This window comes from Takifugu flavidus, chromosome 2, assembly GCF_003711565.1.
Source record: "Takifugu flavidus isolate HTHZ2018 chromosome 2, ASM371156v2, whole genome shotgun sequence".
Taxonomy (NCBI): Eukaryota; Metazoa; Chordata; class Actinopteri; order Tetraodontiformes; family Tetraodontidae; genus Takifugu; species Takifugu flavidus.
Window position 1 is genome coordinate 3,074,178 of NC_079521.1, and position 23,898 is coordinate 3,098,075.

General features: G+C 42.9%; 3 protein-coding genes across 11 annotated transcripts in view; 2 read left to right on the forward strand and 1 right to left on the reverse strand.

Annotated features, from left to right (window-relative positions):
* Positions 1-560: 560 nt before the first annotated feature.
* tdp1 (tyrosyl-DNA phosphodiesterase 1) lies at positions 561-5,254 on the forward strand. 3 transcript variants are annotated; one of them, XM_057025802.1, is made up of 16 exons: positions 561-677; positions 1,060-1,694; positions 1,799-1,842; positions 2,058-2,113; positions 2,310-2,406; positions 2,565-2,599; positions 2,699-2,791; positions 2,871-3,041; positions 3,184-3,262; positions 3,353-3,529; positions 3,792-3,840; positions 3,949-4,015; positions 4,194-4,301; positions 4,396-4,498; positions 4,651-4,759; positions 5,039-5,254. In XM_057025802.1, exons 2-16 carry the CDS (start codon positions 1,112-1,114, stop codon positions 5,110-5,112), a joined length of 1,845 nt encoding a protein of 614 aa, XP_056881782.1. In that variant the 5' UTR covers positions 561-677; positions 1,060-1,111; the 3' UTR covers positions 5,113-5,254. The 3 variants fall into 3 exon arrangements, with proteins under 3 accessions (XP_056881782.1, XP_056881781.1, XP_056881783.1); XM_057025801.1 differs by having other exon boundaries at positions 633-752; XM_057025803.1 differs by lacking the exon at positions 561-677 and adding an exon at positions 772-887.
* Positions 5,255-5,780: 526 nt separating this feature from the next.
* On the forward strand, positions 5,781-17,055 carry LOC130521921 (homeobox-containing protein 1-like). 3 transcript variants are annotated; one of them, XM_057025804.1, is made up of 10 exons: positions 5,781-5,980; positions 8,348-8,836; positions 10,467-10,552; positions 10,670-10,780; positions 11,745-11,901; positions 12,028-12,110; positions 12,213-12,308; positions 13,080-13,174; positions 13,396-13,479; positions 13,552-17,055. In XM_057025804.1, the coding sequence occupies exons 2-10, from the start codon at positions 8,349-8,351 to the stop codon at positions 13,843-13,845; spliced, it is 1,494 nt and encodes a 497-aa protein (XP_056881784.1). In that variant the 5' UTR covers positions 5,781-5,980; position 8,348; the 3' UTR covers positions 13,846-17,055. The 3 variants fall into 3 exon arrangements, with proteins under 3 accessions (XP_056881784.1, XP_056881786.1, XP_056881787.1); XM_057025806.1 differs by having other exon boundaries at positions 13,083-13,174; XM_057025807.1 differs by having other exon boundaries at positions 13,086-13,174.
* An 805-nt stretch (positions 17,056-17,860) lies between these two features.
* The window catches only part of kif13ba (kinesin family member 13Ba), a 28,709-nt gene continuing 22,671 nt past the window's right edge, over positions 17,861-23,898 (reverse strand). For 2 of the 5 annotated variants that reach the window (XM_057025798.1, XM_057025797.1), the window contains 4 exons: positions 23,556-23,686; positions 23,367-23,423; positions 22,529-23,120; positions 17,861-22,421 (listed from right to left, as the gene is read on the reverse strand). In XM_057025798.1, coding sequence (XP_056881778.1) covers positions 22,210-22,421; positions 22,529-23,120; positions 23,367-23,423; positions 23,556-23,686 — 992 coding nt within the window. In that variant the 3' untranslated portion in view covers positions 17,861-22,209. Of the gene's footprint in view, positions 22,422-22,528; positions 23,121-23,366; positions 23,424-23,555; positions 23,687-23,898 lie in introns of those variants that run through there. The other 3 variants (XM_057025800.1, XM_057025799.1, XR_008949490.1) reach the window with 3 other exon arrangements.

The window sequence follows — 23,898 nt, forward strand, 5'->3', positions numbered from 1 at the left end:
TCTTTTTCTTGACCGATTCAACCCTTTGAAGGTCACGGAGAGGGAGCTGGAGCTCAGCCCAGCTACATATGGGCAGTCGTAGTGCAAGGTTACATAACATAGTTGGTTGCTTTATACTAAACAAATGTCAGAACCCGGAACATCGCATCCATAATTTAAGCATCTGTTTCTTGGCCCATGGGCAACTTTTTTAAACATTTAATTACAATCAGTACATAACCTTTTAAGTTATTTTGCTAACAATCCAACAGATGATCAGGGTAATTTGGAGGAGGTAATAACCATAACCTTTAATAAATATACACATACTATAACATTGAACATAGCAGTTTGATTGACAAGAAAGAATATGCATATGCCTTCTGCTTGGTGTCGTTTTTATAATACCCATACAAATACCTTTACAAATGTCTCTAACATTCTTAATGTTCCCTCGGGGACGTTTTTCTCACTCTGAAAGAATATCTGCTTGCCTGACTCTGACAATGTGCCATGTGAAAGTGACGCGTCTCATATAATGAAAATACTTTCCGCTAGAGGTCGCTACTAGCACAGATAAAAAAAAAATGAGGTTGCCTCAGAACTGAAACACAGCCACAGGTTTCCACTCGGAATGATATTTCACGGGCACCACTTCTGCAGCGGGTCGTTTTATGGTCCATTTCTGTTTAGAAACGGTAATAACTTGGTGTTAAAAGTGTATGCTGTCATAAATCTGTCGTGATCTCAGCACCGTGTATGATCAAGACCTGGTACAGCTAACAATATTATATAGCTTTTTATTTATTGCAGAAGTTGCATGGTCTGCTATTTGATGTGTAAGATATTTCACATTTAAGATTTGATGCGTGCTCGACGACAACTAATTTTGCAAGCTATGTCAATATGTACGTATATACAACGCTTAGAAACGTAAACATAATTACAGTCTCAGTCACAGATCAGTAATTGTAACATTTTTTTCTTTCAAAACAAATATTTTCCCAGATTTGTATAACTTATGGTAGTTAAAATCAGGTTAACGTCCATTGTTTGATGTTTATTTATTCAAATTCCCAGCATAAAGGGTCATATTTGCATCAGGCCAGTGCAACCCTCCCTTGGATCAACCATGACTAAGGACAGTCATCATGGCAAGTGGACCATCTCCAGCAGTGATGATGACGATGATAATGAACGTCTTCCTCTATCTGGGACTACAACGTTGAAACATCACCAGCTTGCCACATCTGCAAACAGCTCCCCGCAGCCTTCCTCCAGCCCCAAACTAGAAGTGAAAGCAGAGCCAGCTAACCCCTATGCTGTTGGATCAGAGGCCAGACAGACAGCAACACTGAACCAGTCTAATCCTGGGAAATATGAAAATAATTCCCCCTTATCTGGAAAAAGGAAAAAGGAGGCAGGTGATGGCTCCGGCTGGGCCCTCTCAGATAGTGATGACGAGGACAACGTAGCTGAGAAGCAGAAAAGGCTCAGCAACGTTCCAAAGAAGGAACCACCAAGCTCGAAAGCAAAGAAAATTAAAGTGGAGAGCGAACGTCCCCCGAGTCCACATGGCCGGGTGTACTATATCGATGAGCCAGAGGACTTCTTTGAATCCAGTGTTCCATGTTTGAATGACATGTACAGGTTTTACCTCAACAAAGTCACAGGTCTGGACAGGAAGTACAACACTGGAGCTTTGCACATCAGAGGTGAGCATTTTAGGTCTAATCCAAAAAACTCTCAGCTCTTCAGGATGCTTCTTAATTTACAGGTTTTTCCATCTATTAATTCATGTTCATTTTTATTCATCTAGACATTCTCTCTCCATTATTTGGAACTCTAAAAGCATCTGTCCAGGTGAGTAGATATAAAAACTGCAAAATTCTTTTTTACCATGATGAATCAATCACTTAAAGTTAAATACTGGTAGCGTGTCATCACAAGTCTCAAATAAAACATTACTACTCAGCACAGTCTTCCTAGGATCACACAAGCTATTGCTAATATGGCTGTAGACACTTTACAACTTTCTGCTGGATCTGGAAGAATCAAAGATTGTTTTTCTCCTCTAGTTTAACTACTGCTTCGATATTGCCTGGATGGTTAAGCAGTATCCAGAAGAGTTCAGGTAGGTGATATGGTTTTGCAACCTTGTTTTGATTCTGATTTTACTTTGAGATTTTTAATTTTGGTGGGTTAAATGTATTTTTTGCTACATTGTTTAAATGATATACCTACAAAATGGTAAATAGAAGCACACAGGAGGAAGGAAATGTTAATGTTATTAATAATTCAGTCCATATAAGGAGTACATTATTGTGTAGAGATCGACCGGTCCTGATTGTCCATGGGGATAAGAGGGAGGCGAAGGCCCGACTGGTGCAGCAGGCTCAGGGATTTCCACATATTCAGTTCTGCCAGGTAACAGCTCTTTACTACTGTTAAACTGTATTTTTTATTCAGAATCATTCACAATTTTACATACAATCAGATATATGTGGTGTTGTACCAGATAATGTTTGTTAATGAGAGTGGTGTTTTTCTAATGTTTGTCTAATGTGTGTGACCTTTCCTGACAGGCTAAGCTGGATATTGCTTTTGGAACACATCACACGTAAGTGTTTATTTCCTTTTTGTGGTCTTCATCAGTTATCATCATTTATTATCTCCAACCATCATTTGAATCCAATCACTTTTATATTTGTGTGTACAGGAAGATGATGCTGTTGTGGTATGAGGAGGGCTTCAGAGTCATTGTCCTGACCTCCAACCTCATCAGAGCTGACTGGTACCAGAAGACACAAGGGTGATTCTGACTCTCACACCTTCTGAAGATCAACGCTGTTGTTATGGAACTGTCTCTAAATTTGCTCCTCCTAAACAAGGATGTGGATGAGTCCTTTGTTTCCACGTTTACCAGAAGGCAGCAGTGCAAGTTCAGGTGAGTCTCCAACCTACTTTAAGAGGGACCTTCTGGAGTATCTGGCCTCGTACCGTGCGCCAGAGCTTGAGGAGTGGATCCAGCGAATCAAAGAGCACGACCTGTCAGAGACCAGGTAAAGATGTGCTTTTAACAACAGCCTGTTAGGTATTTTGTCACACTGCACAGCCACAGATGAGTGATGGATTTGTTGCAAATGCTTCAAAAATTTAATTTTGTGTAGCTGATTTTTATTTAAGGACTGTAATCTCTTCCAGTGTTTATTTGGTGGGCTCAACCCCAGGGAGGTATGTGGGTTCAGACATGGAGCGCTGGGGCCACCTGAGGCTCAGGAAGGTAAATACAACAACTAAATTCAGTCAAATGAGAAAAAGACACCTAAGTACCGGTAATTGAATTTAATGTGTTTTCTTCGTAATTTGACAGCTTTTGTCAGAACACACGGAGGCTTTTCCTGGTGAGGAAAGGTGGCCTGTGATTGGCCAGTTCTCCAGCATTGGCTCCATGGGTTTGGATAAAACCAAGTGGTTGGCAGGGGAATTTCAGCGCACCATGACCACCATGGGAAAATCCACTGTTCGTTCAGACCCCCCAATGCAGTTGGTATGTTCGTACAGGTCCTGGGTGATACATCATTGAAGAACAATAATACAAAGAAGTACAGATGAGTTTTTCCTCCTCTGCTTCTGCCTTTATTTTTTCAAAGAGTATATTGGTGAACATTAGGAGACTTTATTGAAGTTCAGGCTTCCAAAGTAGAAAATCGTGCTGTATATTTTTGATTTATTGCTTTTTTGCTGTGACCATGTTTTCATTCATTATGACCTTCAGTCTCTCTTTTTTCTCTTGGTTTGGTTTGTTGCAGTTATATCCATCAGTTGAAGATGTGAGGACTAGTTTAGAGGGTTATCCAGGTTCGTCATTGTCCGCCATAAATATTCATCTGTGATTGATCATTTATTTTATCTCGGGGTTAAATTTTGACTACACACGTTTACCAGTATATTTTTGTTTGCCTTTAGCGGGAGGCTCTCTTCCCTACAGCATCCAGACAGCTCAGAAACAACTATGGCTCCATTCTTTCTTCCAGTAAGTTCACCAGTTCACTCTTCTTATCTTGGTTTGTCTGCAGCGTATCATCGCTGTAGTGCTGGTGAGCTCATAAGATCTCTCTTTCCACAATGATTCTATTCACACTTGAAAGGCTCTCCAGCTGAAACATTCTTCGCATTTTAAATGTGGTGGACCTACTTATGTGTGTGTTTAGTCGGTGGAAGGCAGATTCAACAGGAAGAAGTCACGCCATGCCGCACATCAAGACTTACATGAGGGTGTCGCCAAATTTCACCGAGCTGGCCTGGTTCTTTATGACAAGGTAGATGTGTGAGAGTACATTTAACATCTCACCTTAGTGAATATTGTAACACTAAGTTTCCATATGTTTCTGTGTGTGTTTGTATGCACTCCAGTGCAAACCTGTCCAAAGCTGCATGGGGTGCGCTGGAGAAAAACAACACTCAGATGATGATTCGCTCGTATGAGCTGGGAGTCCTGTTCGTTCCGTCTGCCTTTGTAAGAACAACACAAATGAAAACATCAGTTCTTCACTGTGATTTGAATCATTTCAGTGGCTTCAACACGATGCATTCAATACGCCTCTCTAAATGTTTCCACCATTAAAGACACAAATAAATGTGTAATATGTATGTTTTATATCCATTTAGAAGATGAAGACCTTTCCTGTAAACAAAAGTCCATTCCTGGTCTCCTCTTCATCATTCTCTGGGTTCCCAGTGCCCTTTGATCTTCCTCCAACAGCTTATTCTCCTAAAGGTCTGTGCATTAAAGCCTTGATATATCGCTGATGATCTTTTACTCCACATTTCACTCGTTTTAATGTGTAAGATGTCTTTAAAAAAAAAAAATATATATATATATATATTTCCAATATTCAGACCTGATAATATGATCATTTTTGTGATTTCTATCATGTGCTATGTTTCTGAGGTCAGTCTTTTTTTTTGCAGTTCAGTAAAGTTTTCATTGAGGGTTAACTGATGTTCTTCAAATTTTTGAAATTCTCTGTCCTTTTGTTTTATGTTTTGTTTTCAGATCAGCCTTGGATCTGGAACATACCGTACAGCCAAGCCCCTGACACACACGGCAACATCTGGGTTCCCTCCTAACACACACGAACAATCTTTAAAGCTTTTTGTAACCATTAAGCATTTAGGTGTCAGTAGCATTTTTTTTTTTATATTTTATTAAAAAAATACTCTCACTGTGGTTTCTTATGTTTTTAACAATAAATAAACCGTTAGTGTGCCATCTGCCTGTATTTTTTTCTTCTTCTCATTTTAATTTGAGTTTCTAATAATACTTGATTAGGGTTTTGTGTTATGCATGTGACTGAGACTGATCTGTTGGCATATAGTTTAAATTGTGGCTGTTCTAAGTCAGCTAGGTAAGGCTATGCTGGCATGGTTTCCTCAGTGTTACCTCGAACAATTAAAAAACAATTAGATTACACAGAAAATGATAGGAAAAAGATAAGGCAAATCAATGAAAGGGTCTTGTGTTTAGATTCCATTTTAGTAACTATGTTCACAGAAGTACTCTTAGATAGTCTTTCTGGACCAGAACTACAGTATATTTGCTGCACGTTTCTGAATATGTGAGTTCCTAAATAATGACAGCATTTTGTTTTAGTTTTAAACATATTTGAAGTTTGTCCTTCAGTGGACAAGCCAGGTGATTATCACGGACCGTTACCGAGTCGTTCTGTAGGTGGAGTTCGACCTACTGTAAACGTTGACATGCCTGTTTGTGATGACAGTAAAAACTACGTCTCCCACCCTGCTTTGCGTCACTGTGTCAACATGGCGCCTGTCTGCCGGACAAAAGGCAAATCTGTCTGACGGTGGGCTGAAACCCAATTAGAAACGGAGAAGACATTTTGGGAAAACTGTCAGTGCCTGCGTGTTTTGACGGCCTTATAGAACAGATATATGGTAAAACAAACATCCACGGAGGCTCTTTGGTTGGAATATTAAGGTAAGTTCAGTCCCGCATCTACAATTCCCGCTGCTAACCCCGTACGTCTTACGAGTTGATATCCGAAACCTGAACATTTCAGCTGTGCTGCGGTGGTTTTCTTCCAAAGTTCAGGTCCTGTAATTTGACTAAAACGCTCATGCTTGAATTTCAAAGAGTCTGTCTGTGATTCGACACGGAGACGCGAAGTTGCAAGTGGCGTCAACTTTTGATCCGAGCTTGCAGCGCGGTGAACGGAGGGAAATTCGGCTGAAAAAGTCAAACCCGCAGAAATATGCGCTCTTGTTGTCGTTATAACAACTTTGGTAGATGTCTGCTGAGTCGAAGGTTTTCATGATCATCCGAACGCCAGAGGCCACCGCAAATGCCAAGATGGAATTTCTTCTTGCAGCAAGAGGAAAGAAAATCCGCTATTCCTTCCTAAACGTCTTCTGGGACCATTTTAACACACCTCTGCACTGACATTTGCAAATACCTTACCCCTGTAAACACACAACACACACACACACACACACAGAGTTTCTCCTCTAGTGTTCCCACTGGGCCATCCTGGTTTCATCTATTAATGTGACATTATTTCCCACAGAGATCTTTTAAAAGTGAAAGTGGGCATCTGTAGGGTTTGAGCAGTTTCTGTGAGTTTGTTGACGTGTGTTGTGACCGTTGTGGTTTGTTGTTTGGCTACATTGTAGACAGAGGTCAAAGGTCAGAGAGTTCAGAGTCCAGGTCAAGTGTAACAACAGAACTGAGCTCCTAGATGGTCCCAGTCTAGGAGAGACATTTACAGGCGTCTGTTCCCTCCTGCTGGTGGCTCCGAAGGAGTCGCCCTGTTCTATCAGGGTGTACGAGTTGACCGGATGTTTACATTTTGCCATTATTTTAGTAAATTCAATATTTATGTAAATCATTGAAGGGTTGCAATGATACTGATTGCAGCAAGTCCATCTCATAATGGTCCTGCAGTAGTCCCACCCCAACATGCACATTCAATGCAGACCCCCCCCCCCCCCCCCCCCAGTGATTAGTGCATGGTGTGTGTCCTGTGATGGCCTGCTGACCAATCTAACCCAGGAACTGCTGGATCAGACTCCAGTGCTCCGAACACCATCAATAGGAATAAGTGTCTGTTGAGAGAATATGAATAACTGACTCCTGGTCTGTTCTGTCCTATTTTTATCTCTGTGGCTAAAAGTGGCTCTAGCAGTTTAGTGAAGATTTTGTTTTCACTCTTGATTTAAGCATTCATTAAGATGAGCTGCAAAAAATTCGTTCTTGCACCTAAAAATTGTCAATAAACGTAACGTAAACAGCACCAAGCCGGCATGTGTCGGTCGTGTAGGAACTAAATACATCAATCAAACTTTATGAGGTGTGACTCATCCTCTGCAGCACTGGGATACAAGACGCTGTATGAAGCCTGGCTGCTCCAGATGTAACGCACGCACGCACACACGCACGCACAGACCTATCTATCTTTCTTTGTGAAGACGTTTAGACATAATCTATTATCCAGCCCCTTTAACAGTAACCGTCACAACTTCCCCCCTAACATTACACCAGCCCTAGCTTAAACCCAATATTAACCTCAACCTTAAAACCACATCCTAAGCCTCAAACAATCCAGCCCAAATGTCCTCACTTCTGTAAAAAGTCCTCAATTTGCTAGTAGTAGAATGTGGATGTTGGTACCTAATAAGTAGCCAGTGCAAGCACACACAAACACATACATTTATTTGTCTCTCAAAGTGCATGACAAGTCTGCTGACTTTGAATATTTGCTCTGCTGTTTCTCTACTCAGCATGTGAGAAAAGGACTGAGACTGTATTCTGTCACTTGTGTCCCCTGTCAGATTTTTTTTTTTTTGTCTGTCAGCTTGGTGGCGTTTTTGTTGAACATAAGAACTTTCGCTCATATAGAATATTCATCAAGATGAGAGAATAACAGGTTTGCTACTGATCACATTAATGTGACCACACGGTTGTTTGTGAACATGACATCGACATTTAAAAGGTTCCGATTATCATAGAGAGTTTTCATTCGTCAGGAATGTGCTTTATATCTAGCAGCTGCTGAGCAGTCATAATGTGCGTGCGTGTGTGTGCGCGCGCGTGTGTCTATCTATCTGCGCACACAGGCAGGAAGGAACAGATGTGACTGTTCTCCATTTTGTTCTATGAGTCTTTCTACGATGAAATGCAACATGAATACAAATGAACAACAAGACGGTGTTTACAAATGCATTTACGGTATATATTATGTTTGTGACTCATATGATATCCAGCACTGCAAATTCACTGCACTGATAATAACTGTAAAGGCCTGCTGCACCCTAACTGGCCTGATTATATCCTTATTTTGTCTTCTAGGATGTTCCAGCAGTGTGAGGAGCCTCGCTTTACCATCCAGCAGATTGACCTGCTCCAGAGGTTGAGGAGAACAGGGATCACTCCGGTGGAGGTTGTCCATGCCCTGGACACCCTGGACCACCTGGAACAGAAACATGAACACAAGTTGAGCCGTAAATCTTCCTACAGGCCTCCCTCTTCCAGCACCGTCCTTGTGTCTTCCTCCATGATGTCCACTGCCACACAGACAAGCTTTCCTGATACCCACCTGTCCCTCTCACCAACCAACAACTTTGACACCACCTTCCCACCTTTACAGATCTCCGTAGCATCGCCTGTCCCTACGGCTGCTGTGGCCGAGAACGGCCTCCCGGCGGCCACCAATGGGAAGCTGTCACCCCCCCGTTTTCCACTCGGCGTGGTTGGTGGCGCTGTAATGGCGCCCGGCTTTGGGTTTGATACAAATGAAGAGGACATTGATGTTGAAGAGAAGGTGGAAGAACTGATGAGGTAAGAACAAACAAGATGGGAATCAGACGTAAAGCTGGATGATGGACATGGATGGGAAGATGATCCTTTAAAGAAGTATATCTGAAATCATCGTATAACTGCCAGCTCATAATATTACAGCGATTCTCTCGACACTGAAATGTCTTCGATAGCCTAGATTGCGTCTCTTTTGTTTCTTTCTGCTCCTTGTGTGTGTTGCATCGCAATATTCTCAAGTGTGTCACCGCCGATCCGCGTGTTCTCTGAATGAAGACTCTAAGGAGAAAACTTCAAAATGTATTTAGCAAATAGAATCAATTCAAGATACAAATATTTCAGAGCTCCGGGCCAGTTCAAAACCCTCCAATAACAAAGTCAATTGTCAGAGCATGAAGTCTGACAACCTGACAACAAACACACAGGCAAATTATGATGCTAATCCAGTCCTCTGATTTTAGCCAGGACAAAGTTCACATTCTTCTTGCAGATGAACTTATCAACACCACTAAACTATGCAGCCCACTTTTGCGATGGGTCGGTTAACACTTTCAGCCTGACTGTTTCCACTGATTGCAATTATCGTTATCGAAACAACAGTCATGTCAAGGGACGGTCAACTGACTGCTTATCTTCATTACACTTGCTAGGTAGGAGATAAGCGGTCAACTGACTGCTTATCTTTTTTACACTTGCTAATGATTATATTATCCCTAACATCTAAACAAATTCTAACATGAAACAGCAACATATACAGAAAACAGAAAATTCTCTTCGTGTGTGTGTCATGTACACACTGTTAAATCACTAATAAGTAATTTCGGTTTGCTTCATTTTTGGTTGTATTATACATTGGTAACTCCATCCTCAACCTTTTACTGCACATACTGTACAACACGGTGAATTTATATGGTCACATGTTGGGTCATTCATCATTTCCTCTGCACAAACCAACCTACAACCAATTTTCGTGTCTTTAAATATGCAGATGTGACAGAACGGGGAGAAGGTTGTGCACATTTGCTGACTTCTCAAACGGATGGATTTGTGGGAGTAAATACACGGTGAACATGCAGAGCAGTCACAGCTGCTGTGTGCGTCCCTGTACCCTGTGGTGGTGCATTGTATAGATCTGTGCATTGTCCCAGTGACACCTTACAGCACAGGTTTATTGATACGTAATACCTAAGTCGTCCATTAGAAAAAACATTCTAATCCCGTCGTTGTGCTCCTGCACTTTTAAAAATATTTATTACTTAATCTTTAGTTGCTATTGTGTTGTGTGCATTATGTCGGTAATGGTCTGCTACCCTGTGGTGTTAAATGCTTTGGAGAATAACAAGTTTGCCTTCAGGCTACTTTGATGAAAGGTTACCCACAATTATTACTCATTCCGGGACACGTGTGCGCACACGCTGGCAGCTATCATCTGTGGAGAGAGAAGACGGCAATCAGAGCTGTATTGAGGTAGAAAGTGTGAACGTCACGGAAGAATGTGGCTTCTGATTGCTGCAGATTTTCAGCTTTAGTCGTTGCTGTGGATGCCGGAGGTGAAACTTTTTAATGAATGTTGATGTAATCCAGTCAGACATGTGAGGCTACTGGAGATCTGCTTCACTATTTGGTAACGACTGTGATCTCTCTGTGCTCGCAGGCGCGACAGCTCTCTGATCAAAGAGGAGATTAAATTATTCCTGGCCAACAGGAGAATCTCCCAAGCTGTGGTTGCTCAGGTTACAGGTAAGAATCAACTTGCCCTTTAAACCATAGACACTGAATCATACCCAGAGAGACAGCATGCGAGCGAGCGCCCACTCTGTTGACAATACGGATTTCGCTCCATTCTTCGCCCTTCAGGCATCAGCCAGAGTCGGATTTCCCACTGGCTTCTGCAGCAGGGATCTGACCTGAGTGAGCAGAAGAAGCGGGCTTTCTTCCGTTGGTACCAGCTGGAAAGATCTAACCCCGGTAACACTCCCTTCCATTCCCCACAGCCCCTAAACAAGCATCCACCTGTTCCACTGTCAGCTCGACCATGTTGCTACAACCAGGAAATGTTATTCATGTTTAAGTTTTTGAAAATGTAATTCTTCGGTGCATAGTGGCACGAAGAGACGTGACCATGATGCTGTCCTGAATGTTTATTATTCAGTCAAATCATTTAAAAAGTGTCATCACATGATAATAGCATGTAAGCTAAATCCTATATGGAGGCGCACCTTCCTCTTCATCTGGTTGTCTGAAAACAGAGTGGACGCACGTCCTTTGTCAGACCTCTAATTATGTAAGCTGTAAGCTTTTAGATTCTAGATATCAGATCTCACTCACCCAGAAGATACACAGATCAGAATAGCCTTGATTTAGAAACATTCCCACACTTCTTAGGAAATTGGGATCAGTCCTGTAGTTTGAACCTAGTTTAGGAATCCTGGTGACAAAAGTAAAACTTTGACTTATGTAAAAAAAACCTGGTTTACATCGATGATGAAGTATGTGGAGAGCAAACATCAGAGGGACTTTGGACACTCCAGGTCACCAATGCAGAAGAACAGTTGATGTCTCAGCTGATTTATATGTATAGTGAACTCTCCCACCAACAAGCTGGTTCTGCTGTTCCCAGTTAAACCCAGTCAGGACTGAAGTGAAGCCACATGTATGATCCCTATTACTGAGTCCCAAAAACCAACGAGGTGAAAAGTGTAGAGGCAACAATTACTACAAAACCATGAATTAAGCCAGTGCCCCTCTCTGTTGTGCGTAGGTTGTGGTTTTCTTTCTTCTGAACGTATAATCAAGCGTTATCAGAGACATGTAGAGAATGTTCACTGGTGTACGGAGGTGAAGAATGTATAGAATGCTCTGAACTCATATTCTTTGGAGAAACTGTGCTAACGCGCGACAGCGACTGACACCAGCTGCTCTGTGACATCAGGAGCCACCCTGGCCATGCGATCTGCCCCACTGGGTCTGGATGAGATAATAGACTGGCAGCAAGCTCCTGCCCAGTTTGGCCCTGCTCCCACGGGCTTCCGTCTACGGCGAGGAAGCAGGTTCACCTGGAGAAAGGAGTGTCTGGCTGTCATGGAGAGGTAAGGAAGAGGTGGTGAACTCTGAGGAGGACTAGAAAAGAAGTCTGTGGACATAAATCCATGAGTTATGAGACATGAACACATGGAAATATTATATGTGTGTGTGTGTTTACTGTGTGTATACAGCTTCTTCAGTGATAACCAGTACCCTGATGAGGCGAAGAGAGAGGAAATTGCTGCTGCCTGCAACTCAGTCATTCAGAAACCAGGTGGAATAAACCCTAAACCAGTTATAATGGAAAAATGTTTCGTAAAGTTGAGATAAAGGGATAAAGCAAACAACTCTCTGTGTGCGTCTGTGTTTGTTACAGGGAAGAAGCTGTCTGATTTAGAGAGGGTAACCTCCCTCAAAGTCTACAACTGGTTTGCCAACCGCCGCAAAGACATCAAGAGGCGCGCTAATATTGGTAATGTTTATTTCTGAGTTGGGTCTGAGGGCATCAGCCAATCGATCCTGGTCTTTTTCATCCCATCTCTTTTAAAAGCCTTGTTTCCACTTTTCCTGCCCCTTTTCTCAGGTTACATCCTAATATGTTTATGGTAACCAGTGTTTTACCCCCCCTGGTTACTCATTAATTTCCCAATAAACGCATTTATGCACGGTTAAAGAACAGTCAGACCCTCCGGGCTGCGTCACGACATGCTCCTCTCGGTGATGACGCGCATATGATAGATTCCTTAAGTACTTGTTATGCGACTTATGTCTGAAGGAAAACAATCCTCTTCCTGTTTACTGGCTGCTGAGAGCGTCAGCTAAAGCGTTTTTAGAAGCGTTCTGGTGTAGATGTCATGTCCGTTCCTGGTTTTACCCTCATTTATTTATAATACATGGCGAATTTGTTGTATACGATCAACAATCTCAGGTTTTGATCGATATCCGTCTTTTATTTCATTATTAGATGAAATAATAAGTTTCAAAGTTAATATAAATAACGGCTGCAATGTTTTGGATCTTATATCTTTTACATTTCTAAAGAGTAAACAAATATTAACCAGTAAACAAGCACTCATCCTTGATCCTCCGTCAGATGTTTAGTTTTTTAATTCATTTGTTCTCATTGCTGTTTGAGTTAGTTAGGACATTGTGTGCGTTTGTTTTGCAAGTTTTTAAACACTTGTTGTTTGGAAGATGATGCAGTCGAGGCCGATACACTATGATCAGGTTTGTGTTTTTGAAGAAGCAGCCATCTTGGAGAGCCATGGCATTGAGGTTCAGAGTCCAGGAGGCCAGTCCAACAGTGACGAGGTGGATGGAAGCGACTTCCCTGATCAGGTGAGCCGCCCCCACAAACACCCAGGATTGTATCACCATGACAACGCAAACTGCGGCCCCAGACAGAAGATTTTACTCTCCTCTGAGACTTTGTACTTGTGTATAAAATGTCACACTTGGCTGCTTCGAGGTTTGAACAATAAACCTAAAGAGCGTCGGTGATAAACCTGGTTCCTCCTGAACCAGCTGGTTATTATTTGATGGTTGTGCTGCTGTCACAGGCCTGCGAGGTGTCCCTGTTTGACAAGAGGGCCCCAGCCAGACACTTTGGTTTCGGTCGAGCTGACCTCTCCTCTCCCACCCTGGTAGACCACGCACTTTCAAATCACCTAATTGGTACATTGAGCCAGACACTATGTTGATTTGTCCCCACTCAGGTTCCCATGGTTCTTCCCAGCGGGTTTCCTGTCCTAGGTCGAGCAGGTCTTTCAGGACAACGGGCCGCACTGATTGGTCGTCCCCAAGCGGCTGCGGCTGGCACAGGCGTGTCCTGGTCCCCCCCATCTCCTTCCCTCCAGGAGGAACCCGGCATGCACCTGTCGGAACCCCAGGACCCAATCAGTCTGCAGAAGACAGCCGTCAGTCACAGCGGCCCGGCTCCGGCCAATCAGGAGAGACCGCCGTGCAGCAACGGGAACGACATCAAGACGGAGACGCTGGAGGACGCCTGAAGCTGAGGCGGATCCCGAAGCCTCAGTACTGACGGAGGATCAAAGGTGTGAGATTATGCAAACACATTTCTAAGAGCGTAAGAAACAGGACAAATATGACCAAAAGCTGAGTGAACTCCAACCCCGAGATACCTCCCACCCCTACCACCCCTACCTCCAACCACCAACCTCCAACCTCCTCTGCTATACTCAAGATAATGGTAATATTATAAACAATAATAATTCTAAGTAATCATTTTTGCTGTTCCACTGAGAATAACAGCAGAATAAGCTAAATTTATCGAAGCTCAGATGTATATGGAAACAAATATTATTAAAAGTATACAGCTGCCAGGCTGATGTTCAATAGGAGTGCTGTTTAAATATAATTTATCACATCTTTATTTCTCCTAATTTAGGATTTAATATGTCCTCAATAATAAAAGAAATAAACCTTTTATTACCTTTCTAGGCCAAGTACAGAAACTTTCAGCAGGTTTAAAAGCAACAGTGTATTTATTACACATCACGTCCACTTATTGAGCATTTATGTTGTCTTGTTTATGATGGTGCCTGTTTATTTATGGGTGATCAGTCCATATACACAAAACACTGTGAGATAATATATAATCAATACTGCTCGGTCAGCTGGGAGGTATGTAACAATCTGGACTCAAGTATGAATTTAATATTTACACACACATATATATATATATCTATATATACACAGTGTATGAACCTTTAGGGTATGTATCTGTGCCTAAAGTATTTCTATTGACATGATAGATGAGAGGAATGATCCAGTGTTTGGTGGAGGAAGGCTGAGTAAAGCATTAGCCAAAGTATTGAGTGTAATATTTGATGTATATTGGGATTGTGCCATAGTTTTGGCTGGAGCTGCGTGTTAGAGACCTGTTATTCAAAGATGCATCAGATGTGTCACATGTATGTGTGTATTTGTGCCATGTGTTCTAAACACATCTAAATTATATTTAATGTCACTTTATGCTGTCATGGTGCTCACAGTCCCTGCTGTTGAAAGGTCTCCTCCATCGCTGGGAATGACAGATCTGAACGACAGAAAAGAGAGAAATCAGCAACACGATTTGAGTCTTACAGGCTGTTGAGTTGACTCACCTCAGTTTTTCAGCGGAGAAAAACACAACTCTGTTAATGTTGGTGGAGAAGCTTCACCTGAAATCTTGATTTATGGTTAAAAAACAAAAAACCACAAAACATTTACTCGTTGAAGTCATTGGTTAGGAAGGAATTGTCCCCGCACAGCCAATGTAGAAGCCTGAAGGAAGAAGTTAGTTTGGATCTTTGGGGTCTTTACATACAGCAGCGAGCTCCCATCGACACCTTTACAGTGTAAATAGTAATAATAGTTGACGTAAAAATGGATGTTTGCTTTTTCAGACCACGATATTGGAAAGGTCCCGCAGCCGTTTCGTCACTTTATTTGTGCCAGAATCATGAGCAGTGGAGCCACAAAAATTTTTAAAAAGGCTTCACTTGTTTGGAGCTCCCATGTCACCTGCGTTAATGTTCATTTCTCCTCCGGATTTCCCCAAATAATCCCCAAACAATCCCTATTTATGTGTCTGACGGAGCAAAGGCACCTGCTGACACATGTTGATATAGTCTCTGGTTCTTACTGACACTAACCAAGCCTCTCACGTTTGATTTGTAGTAATGTTCGATAGGTTTTAAGTTAAAGTGCCTTATTGTTTCAGTGGCGGTCAGGGTTTCTACGGTGGCTGTGCCGACACAACAGCGTCAGAACGACAGCAACACTAAAGTGACTTCATTCACATCGGTTTATCACTGTTCCTCATCAGGTGCTTCACTGGCTAAGCTAGTTACGAGTTAAACTCAATCCAAATACCTCACATTAGCCCTCCGCAGCTATAAGCTATACAACGGCCCGCAGGTTCCTCGTCAGCTACTTTAATGTGAATCTTCAACAACATGAGAGCTGAGTTAATTGAGCAGGGACTGATGGCAGACTGTGAGGAGGCTGTAGCAAAGGTTCCCGGGCTGATCTGGAGCAACGGGAACGTCACTGTCGTTTTGTAAAAGGGAAATTGCTTCATTAGAGCCATTACAGAGAGTTTCAGAGTAAAGGGTAATTCCACTTCAGAACACAGAATTCATCACTTGCTGCGATGTCTCAACGTATTTCTTCTCTCTGGTGGAATTCCAACAACTGCTCAGTGATGATTTCTGTATTTTTAATGTCGGGGTGGAGTATTTGTAGGCAGCAGAGCTGTCCTAATGTCTGTGCTTTAAACATTTACACATCATTTACTATTTTTTATTATTATTACCTTTTGAATTTTGTATTCAGGCAAAGTATAAAGATTACGCTATCCTACTAAGGGCCTTTTTCGGTTGTTGTTTTTTTAAAATCTGCTAAGCAGAAGCCTTTCTAGAATGAATTTTGAATTTGCGATGACCAGTTAGAGATTATTTCAGGGTTTTTATTCCTTCTGTGCTCATCATTCTTCTGAAGTTTTACTTGAGCAACACGTCGAGGTGAAGTGAAAAACTTGTTTCCAGTTATTTCCAGTCTTTCTGGTGCACTTTGTGTCTGACTACAGCCGTGTCGTGGTGTGTTCACTGGCCTCGGTCCTTCTGCCGTTTGCTGGGTTGGGGTGAGCAGGGAAAGCAGCGGCTGGTGGTTCAGGCCAGTAATTCCATCTGGGAGCCAACCTGCTCCGACAGATGCTTCCATGAAGTGGTGCAGGTGCACTTGTGGATCTGCCTCGGGGGGGCAGGCTCCTGTCCTGTTGAGATGCGTTCAATTCACTCACTCACTCACTTTCTACCGCTTGTTCCTAAACTGAGGGTCGCGGGGCGTTCAATTCATACTCCTCAAATTAAATGTAAATACTAAAGAGATTCCTCATCTGGCTGAGTGTTTTTACAGGTCCTGTTGAAGCATTACCAGTGGTCGTGGTTTTCTTTTTGGCAATAAACTGATCAATAATCAAACGTGTTTGGATAAAAAGCTCGGCAGAATGTTTGCATTGCTTTGTTATCCTCCTGTTCTTCTGATTCCAGCTTTAGTGCCTTGTTTGGACAGTAGACTGTTCTGTAAGTGCTGTGTGGAAAATCTCCATATGCCTTTTGTTACTTTTTCATCTGTTGGATAAACCTGTTTTTATTTTAAAGGTGTGTTTTTATTGATATTCTATTTCCAAGGGAATAAAAATTGATCAGTCCACAGTGGTTGTGTTGGTTTCTGTACAGTTGGCCCATTTCAGCTTCATACATAAATTCTTCCGTTTCTCAGAAAATGACAATTACTGGAGACAAAAAGATTTTTAGTGTTGGACTGTCAGAACATGCGCAGTCCTCCGTACTTGTGCACGAGTGACTGCAGCTCTGCATGGAAGAGCTCAGCAGGGCCCCGCTGGAGTGCTCTGGAAGTCCAGGTTGTCTTCTTCGTTTGTATTGAGGTCTCTGAAGCTCCGAGTCCAGCTGCAGTCCACTCCGGGTTCTTAAAGAGCTGCGTTTTTCAATCCTTTGAACATTCTCTCTGTTGCTTCTGCACCCTGTCACATTTTCCCACATTCTTCCTTCGGACACGCCCGACTTCAGCAGCGACCTTCGCTGTCTGACCCTTCTGTAGGAGCCTCCTGAGCCAGAGATAATCGAGCTGTTTAAGAGTTAATGAGCAGATAAGAGCGACGCCAATTATCTGGCTTTCATCAGTAGGAAGCCAGAATAATCACATTTTAAAGAAACACATGAAATATGTCTGTGATGAAATATGAGTGAAATATTGAAGTGAAAGAATCATGTTTTTGAAGATTCCTGTACAAGAAATGCACATTGTGTGCTTTAGACAAAGTTTTGTGTACTTGTGGCACATATTTTGATAGATTTGTCTGTATTTTACATATAAAAGCAGACTGAATTAAACAGGCCGTTATTGACTTGCAACTTGCTTTTTGTGTCTGTTTCACACAAAAAACAGCCTTGATTGCATTTTTCCCCCTCACTAGATGATAAAAAAGAAAATTATAACTGTATTATAATACATGTTTATTCTTTGGATTGCAGCATATAAATGACAAACAATTAAATTAATCAAAACTCAACTTTGTGCTCAGATATTTTAAAGTCTTATGCACATATACATTAGTTAAACGTACAAACATACATTCACACACTCATCAATGGGTGGACCTCTGACACGGTCACGGGTTCGAACAATACCTGATGATAAATCTGCCGAACCATCAGAACAGCGAAAGTGATCAGTGAGAATATGATCGATACTGACTGAAGCCAAATTTGAGTTATTCATCTGGTTCTTCCGTCAACTTTTGAAAGGTTTGAGGGAACAGGAGGATTGAAGTTCCATCTTCAGACAAGTTCCCATAACTCGGCAGGCACCAAGCCTCCCGTGCTCATCCAGACACAGGTCCTGGATCTGAACTTCCCAGCCAGCAACCAGCTTTAGAAATGTTGGATCATGCAGTGACAACACACTTTATTTGTGTGTGTTTCTGTGTGTGTGTACACAGCCTGCAGCTGCAGAAGGCCTTAGGAGAGAAACAGACTGCTGACAGAGAGGTAGTACAAGAGGCCATTGGTTCTCATAATCCTGGAGGGACAAATGCGTGTATTCACTCAGATATGCAGCTGTCGTCATGACGCAGGTGTAACAGCAGCCACCAGGGGGCGACAGAACTCTGCATCGAAGCAGTTAAATCTTTATTTAAATTCCCCAATGATGCCTGTAAAACCTCAATATTAATACATAATTTGGCAATATCATCATAACATCTCTTAATTTTTTTTTTTTACAAATCTTTTCATAGCACGGTTTTAAATGACATGTACACCGAGTGTCAGCTGGAATTGTTCCATCTTAAAATCAGTCTGGCTGCTTGATAATGATGCAGCAACGATGTGAGACTGAACAGGATGTGAAAGCAAGGAAATCAAAGAATGTACAGAGAAAGAAGAAAAAATGTAGAAAAAAAAAATCAACTAATGTGCAATTTGATTAGACATAAATCACCAATATAGAATATTCATAGATCTCTATGAATTATTGGGAGATAGAGTACAAAAATCTTTCTTAACCTGCAGCTGATGTTTGTCCTTCCACCATCGGGCTGCATCTTCTGTGTTTTTACTGTAAATATGAAATGTAACACCAAAAGTAATACATGTATGATGCACCATCAGGGAGGAGGATACAGATATTACTGCAACCATACGTGAGCTCTTTTTAAAACAACAACAAAAAACAAAAGCTATGACTGTAAACAAAATTCTTTCTGCTTAAAATGCTGTAAAATAAAATCCTCCCAAAAACAGTACAGAAAAAAAACACACTCCAAAAACACAGACACCGCTTGTATTTTCATGTACGCACGCTCATGATTCCTCCCTCTGGATGCACCTGTGCAAAAGAACCGAAGCGCGCGTTCATCCGGGCACAACATAACGTAAAGAAACATATAGAAGCATTAAGTGATCTCATTCCCCTTCACCAGCCGTCCCCATTCCACAGCCTGATGGGAAAAAGACGCGGCTGTCACAGGAGCTGATCCTCATCCAACATCAACGCCACTCTTGGACCAAACGGCCCATCACAAACCCACAATCTGCCAACCAGTGACACAGCGGACAGTCGTGACCCAAGCGTTGGGTTTTAGGCTGCGAGCGCCGATATTAAACACGCCACCGCGTCCTTGTCTCGTACTACATCGTTAGAATTCCTCTGAAAACACGGCGGGAGGGTCTCTGCGACTCTCCCAACCACCAAACCGTCTCCTCTTCAAGGCCCGAAACTCAAAGTGCCTCGTTGTTTACAAAAATTTAGAAGGTGTCGATAAAAAACTGCACCCGAGAGGGTTTTAAAAAATAAAAAGGCTGAATTTCAAGCTAAGGCAAAGAAAGAAATGAACTGATACATTTACAGGTAATTTATAATTACGATAGCAGCAATTTTTCAGCTAAATTATTTGTGCAATACTCAGTAAAACAAAAAGGCTATTTCTCAGTTTCATGCCATAAACCATGTGAAGAAAGACTCAAATATAAATAGTCATTTAATGCCTCCTGAATTAAGATGCGTGATAAAAACAACTGGAGGAGAACTGAGTGCTCGTCCACGTACAGTCCTCAGATTAATGAAGGTTAAGTGTGCACAGTTAAATATTCTGACATCCAGAGTCTCCAGCTGACGTTTGTGAGCATCGTGATATGAACACGTGACACGAAGACGATCACTCTTCCGGCTGCATCGGCGCTTCAACCTTCCCACGGACCTCGGTCGACTTTACACAAGCGCTGCGCTTGTCGTGAATGTGGCGTCTCAACGGGAAGGGAACTTTACAGATTTCATGAAATGAGTTCAGACGTTTACACAGGAGCATTTTGGTTTAAGCTCCTCAAACACTGGAGCCTTCCTCTCCCATCCTTTTAATTACAAGATTTTCAAAATCAAACATAATATGGCCAGAATCTTAAATAATGTATTCAAGATGTCAACTGACAGATACTTAATCATAGTCCAAAACATGAAAAAACATGTTTCTTTGCTCCACAGGTTGGATCATTTATGTTATATATCATATATGATGCAGAAAGCCGCAAAAGCCGTCAGGATTCGATTTGAAGCTCCCCCCAAAGCACTTTTTACACTAATAATTTGGAATAGTGGCAGGATACCTTTTTGAAAGAGCTCCACTGTACCGTCTTTCTTCCCATGAGCGCATCTCAGGACGTGCACAGATCCATCCTGCGTTTTCCGAAACATCCTGAAAACTGATTTCCAGCTCACGAAAACCAAATCAACCGTGTCCAAATCGACTTGAAATGCATAGACGGCTCTTATTTCTTCGCCAACGTGCAACAACTAGCAACACGGCTCACTTTCTTCACTCTCGTGCACACATGCCTTTTCCTAACGTCTCCGTTCTACGGCGCCTCCGGCCCACAGGAAAACCAGCCCCTGTTCCTAACACACATGCAGCTGACCTGCTCCCAGTTCCAGAAGCACTGTCCTGCTCCTGATGGTTCTATGGCACCTGTCCGTCCGTCTGTCTGTCTTTAAAAATCTGTTCCCACACTGATCACAGATGCTGCGTATCCTCCACCTCCAGTGCAAAATGGGCTCTCGACGCCTCCCAATATAACATTGCTCCCACGATAATTCTGCCCAACGAGAACTCTCCTACTTCACATAAAGCACCAAACACAACATCAACTTATTTGTGCACGTGGAGGCGACACTGTACAACATTTACAAAAACACGGCCCTCCTCGTCCTGTGCCCTCTGCAGTCCCTGAGATCACCTCACACTCAATGCACTCTCTTTAACACACAAACGACTACACACATCGATTAAATAAGAAAGAAAATATGGTGAAGGCACATTCTGGGGGGGGGGGTCCGTCTTTAGAAGAGAGGGAGTTGAGCCCCTTTCACACAGGCAGTGTAATCCAAACACTGACGGGATTTTATCCAGAGAGGCAGTAAGTATAAACACAAATGTAGTTTTATAAAGGTTTCTGGGCTCCTCCAGCATGTCTGGATTCATCTTCTTGCATAAATACAACTGCAGATCCTCTGGAGCAGCGTGCAGAGCAGCATGTGGACATGTTCAAACCGTGCATGTGTGAAAGATCCAGAAGATCGAGAAGTCCGTGAGCTATGAGCAACGGCGGCCGATGTCAAAAACATTGTTTGGTCACGTGCAACCGTTTCGTTTCATGTGTGAAAGGGGCTCGCAGAGCTGCAGGAAGCCAGTCGGGCCATCTGAGAGAAACCGATGCAAAGATCAGGGCTGCAACGACATCACTGCATTTTTCAAACGCTAAAGTCAGAGAAGCGGATGATAAAATTAATTGGTCTTTAGTTAAAACTCCCCAGTTGAACTGTGCGTCCTCAAAGTTGCGCATATATAGACACAACCGACGTTAAAACGACTCAAAATATTAAAGTTTGTACTAACTTGTGTATTTTAAGTAAAAACTAAGATGTGCAAACGATAAACCAGTGGTGCTAGATTAAAAACCCAATTTGAATACATGTTTGAGAAGAATGTGACTTGTTTGCATCCCACTTTATCAACCCGGGAATCTTGGTTTCAGCATCCCGGCTGCTCGGTGACGCTACGCTCATTCATTTTAGATCATTTAAAAGGTGATTCCTGCGTTCCTTCAGCAGGGCCTCAGCATTGTCTCTCGTCTCTATTCATCCATTATTGTAAATGGATGTTGTGAGGATAGATTAAAGGAGGCTGGGCAGTACATCACTTTAGATTGAAAAACGTGTTGCATAGCAGGGAGGAGAAGACCACAGGAGAGCAGCCATGGGGAGTTCATCTCTCCTGGCCATCTCCTGATTCCCTCTCAACTACTCCAGGATTTGCGATTCTCGGCCCGGCGGCCGACCGCACTGTCCCCGCGCAGGACCGGGACGTGGGCAGACGCGGGGACGACCGAGTCTTCCGTGTGCCGACTTGCATGGCTACGAGAGGACAGCCGGCTGGGCCGGACCAGCACCCCGTAACCTGGTTTACAATGGAAGTAACGGTGACCTCCGACCGAACCATCGTTTTTACCTGCAAGGAGAGAATTAAATACTCCGTCACGATGGGTCGGATACGCGTCACATGCGTTTGAAGCGAGACTTAAAATAAAAAGGCTCCGGAAAGAAAAAGAGGCTTACCTACAGGAGTGTCCAGCTCCACCCCCACCCACAGGCCTTCTGCGAACTGCGTCAGTCCCATGTAGCGCACCGTCCCGGCCTTATTGCTCCCAACTGTAACGTATGCCCCCTCTCTCAGCCACTCAGGCAGCACGTTTTCCTGACTGTGTTCTTCATCATCTACAAAGATCTCCAGCCTCTCAAAGCCTTCACTCCCTCCACCTCCTCCCCTTGAGTTGACCAGTTTGTGTTCAGAGTTTGTCGTTGTGACACTGTTGTGATTGGTTGTGCTGGGTGAAGCTGATGTGGGGATGTTGACGCCACACTGAGGAGGAGAGGCCACAAGGTCGTTTTTGTCGGCACCCTGCCGCTTCTCCTGCTCCTGGGGGATAGTGGGTAACGTAGAGTCAGCAGCCAGAAGGGATGAAGATGAGGAAGAGGTTTGGAGGACATCAGACAGAGTAACCATGGAAACACTATTGGAGAAGTAGCCACTTGATGACTGACTGAGGGGGCTGAGAGGGGTTGCGTCATGCGGATCATGCAGAGAAAGAGGAGGAACTTCTTGGAACTCTGCCCGTCTGTCTTTGGTCAATGGCCGTAGAACAGTGGTCTACCGGAACCCAATGGTTGCCATAGGAACGGAGGGACAGGTGAGAGCATGCAGACAAGGCAAAACAATAATCAGCAACAATACATCTATGTGGACTTATAATTGTATTTATAAAAACAGGGTCTGTCATGCATGCTTAATATTTTGTTATACAGCCATATACTGCTGGACTGTACAAAATAAAAACACACACCGTAGGACATAAGCAAGTCCTATAATGTACATACAACAAGGACACTGTCTCACCGTCTCAACCTTGATTCGACTGTCCTCTCCTCCTGATGTCACGATACGAGGAACATTCTGCAGTGCAACAAACATGATTAAAACAGATCACCTGAGCCTCGTGTCAGACGTTAACAAAGATTTGGTTTGGATACGTTTAGCAGTTTAAAAATGGCAAACATTTGGGGATTTTACTGCCACCTCTCTGACCTGCTGGCTGTTTGGAGAAGGCCTCAGCTCCTTCTTGTCATCTCGTGCTGGAAACAAAGACTTGAGCAATTTGGGCATCTGAGGAACGAGCGCCTTAACTGAAAGATAAGAGGCAGCAAGTCCTGAACGACCTGGGAGGGGGGGAGGGAGAGGAGTGGAAAGGCAGGAATAAAAGATGTAGAAGAGATGAAAGAGGCAAGAGGGAGATGGCAGGTATGGGCGCAGGAGGAGGAAGTGAAAGATTAACACAGGAAGTTGAAAGCAAATACAAGAAATGCCAAAAATAATCATAATGAGAAAAGAACATTTATATGATCAGAGCAGAGCACCTGGCAACTTTGGA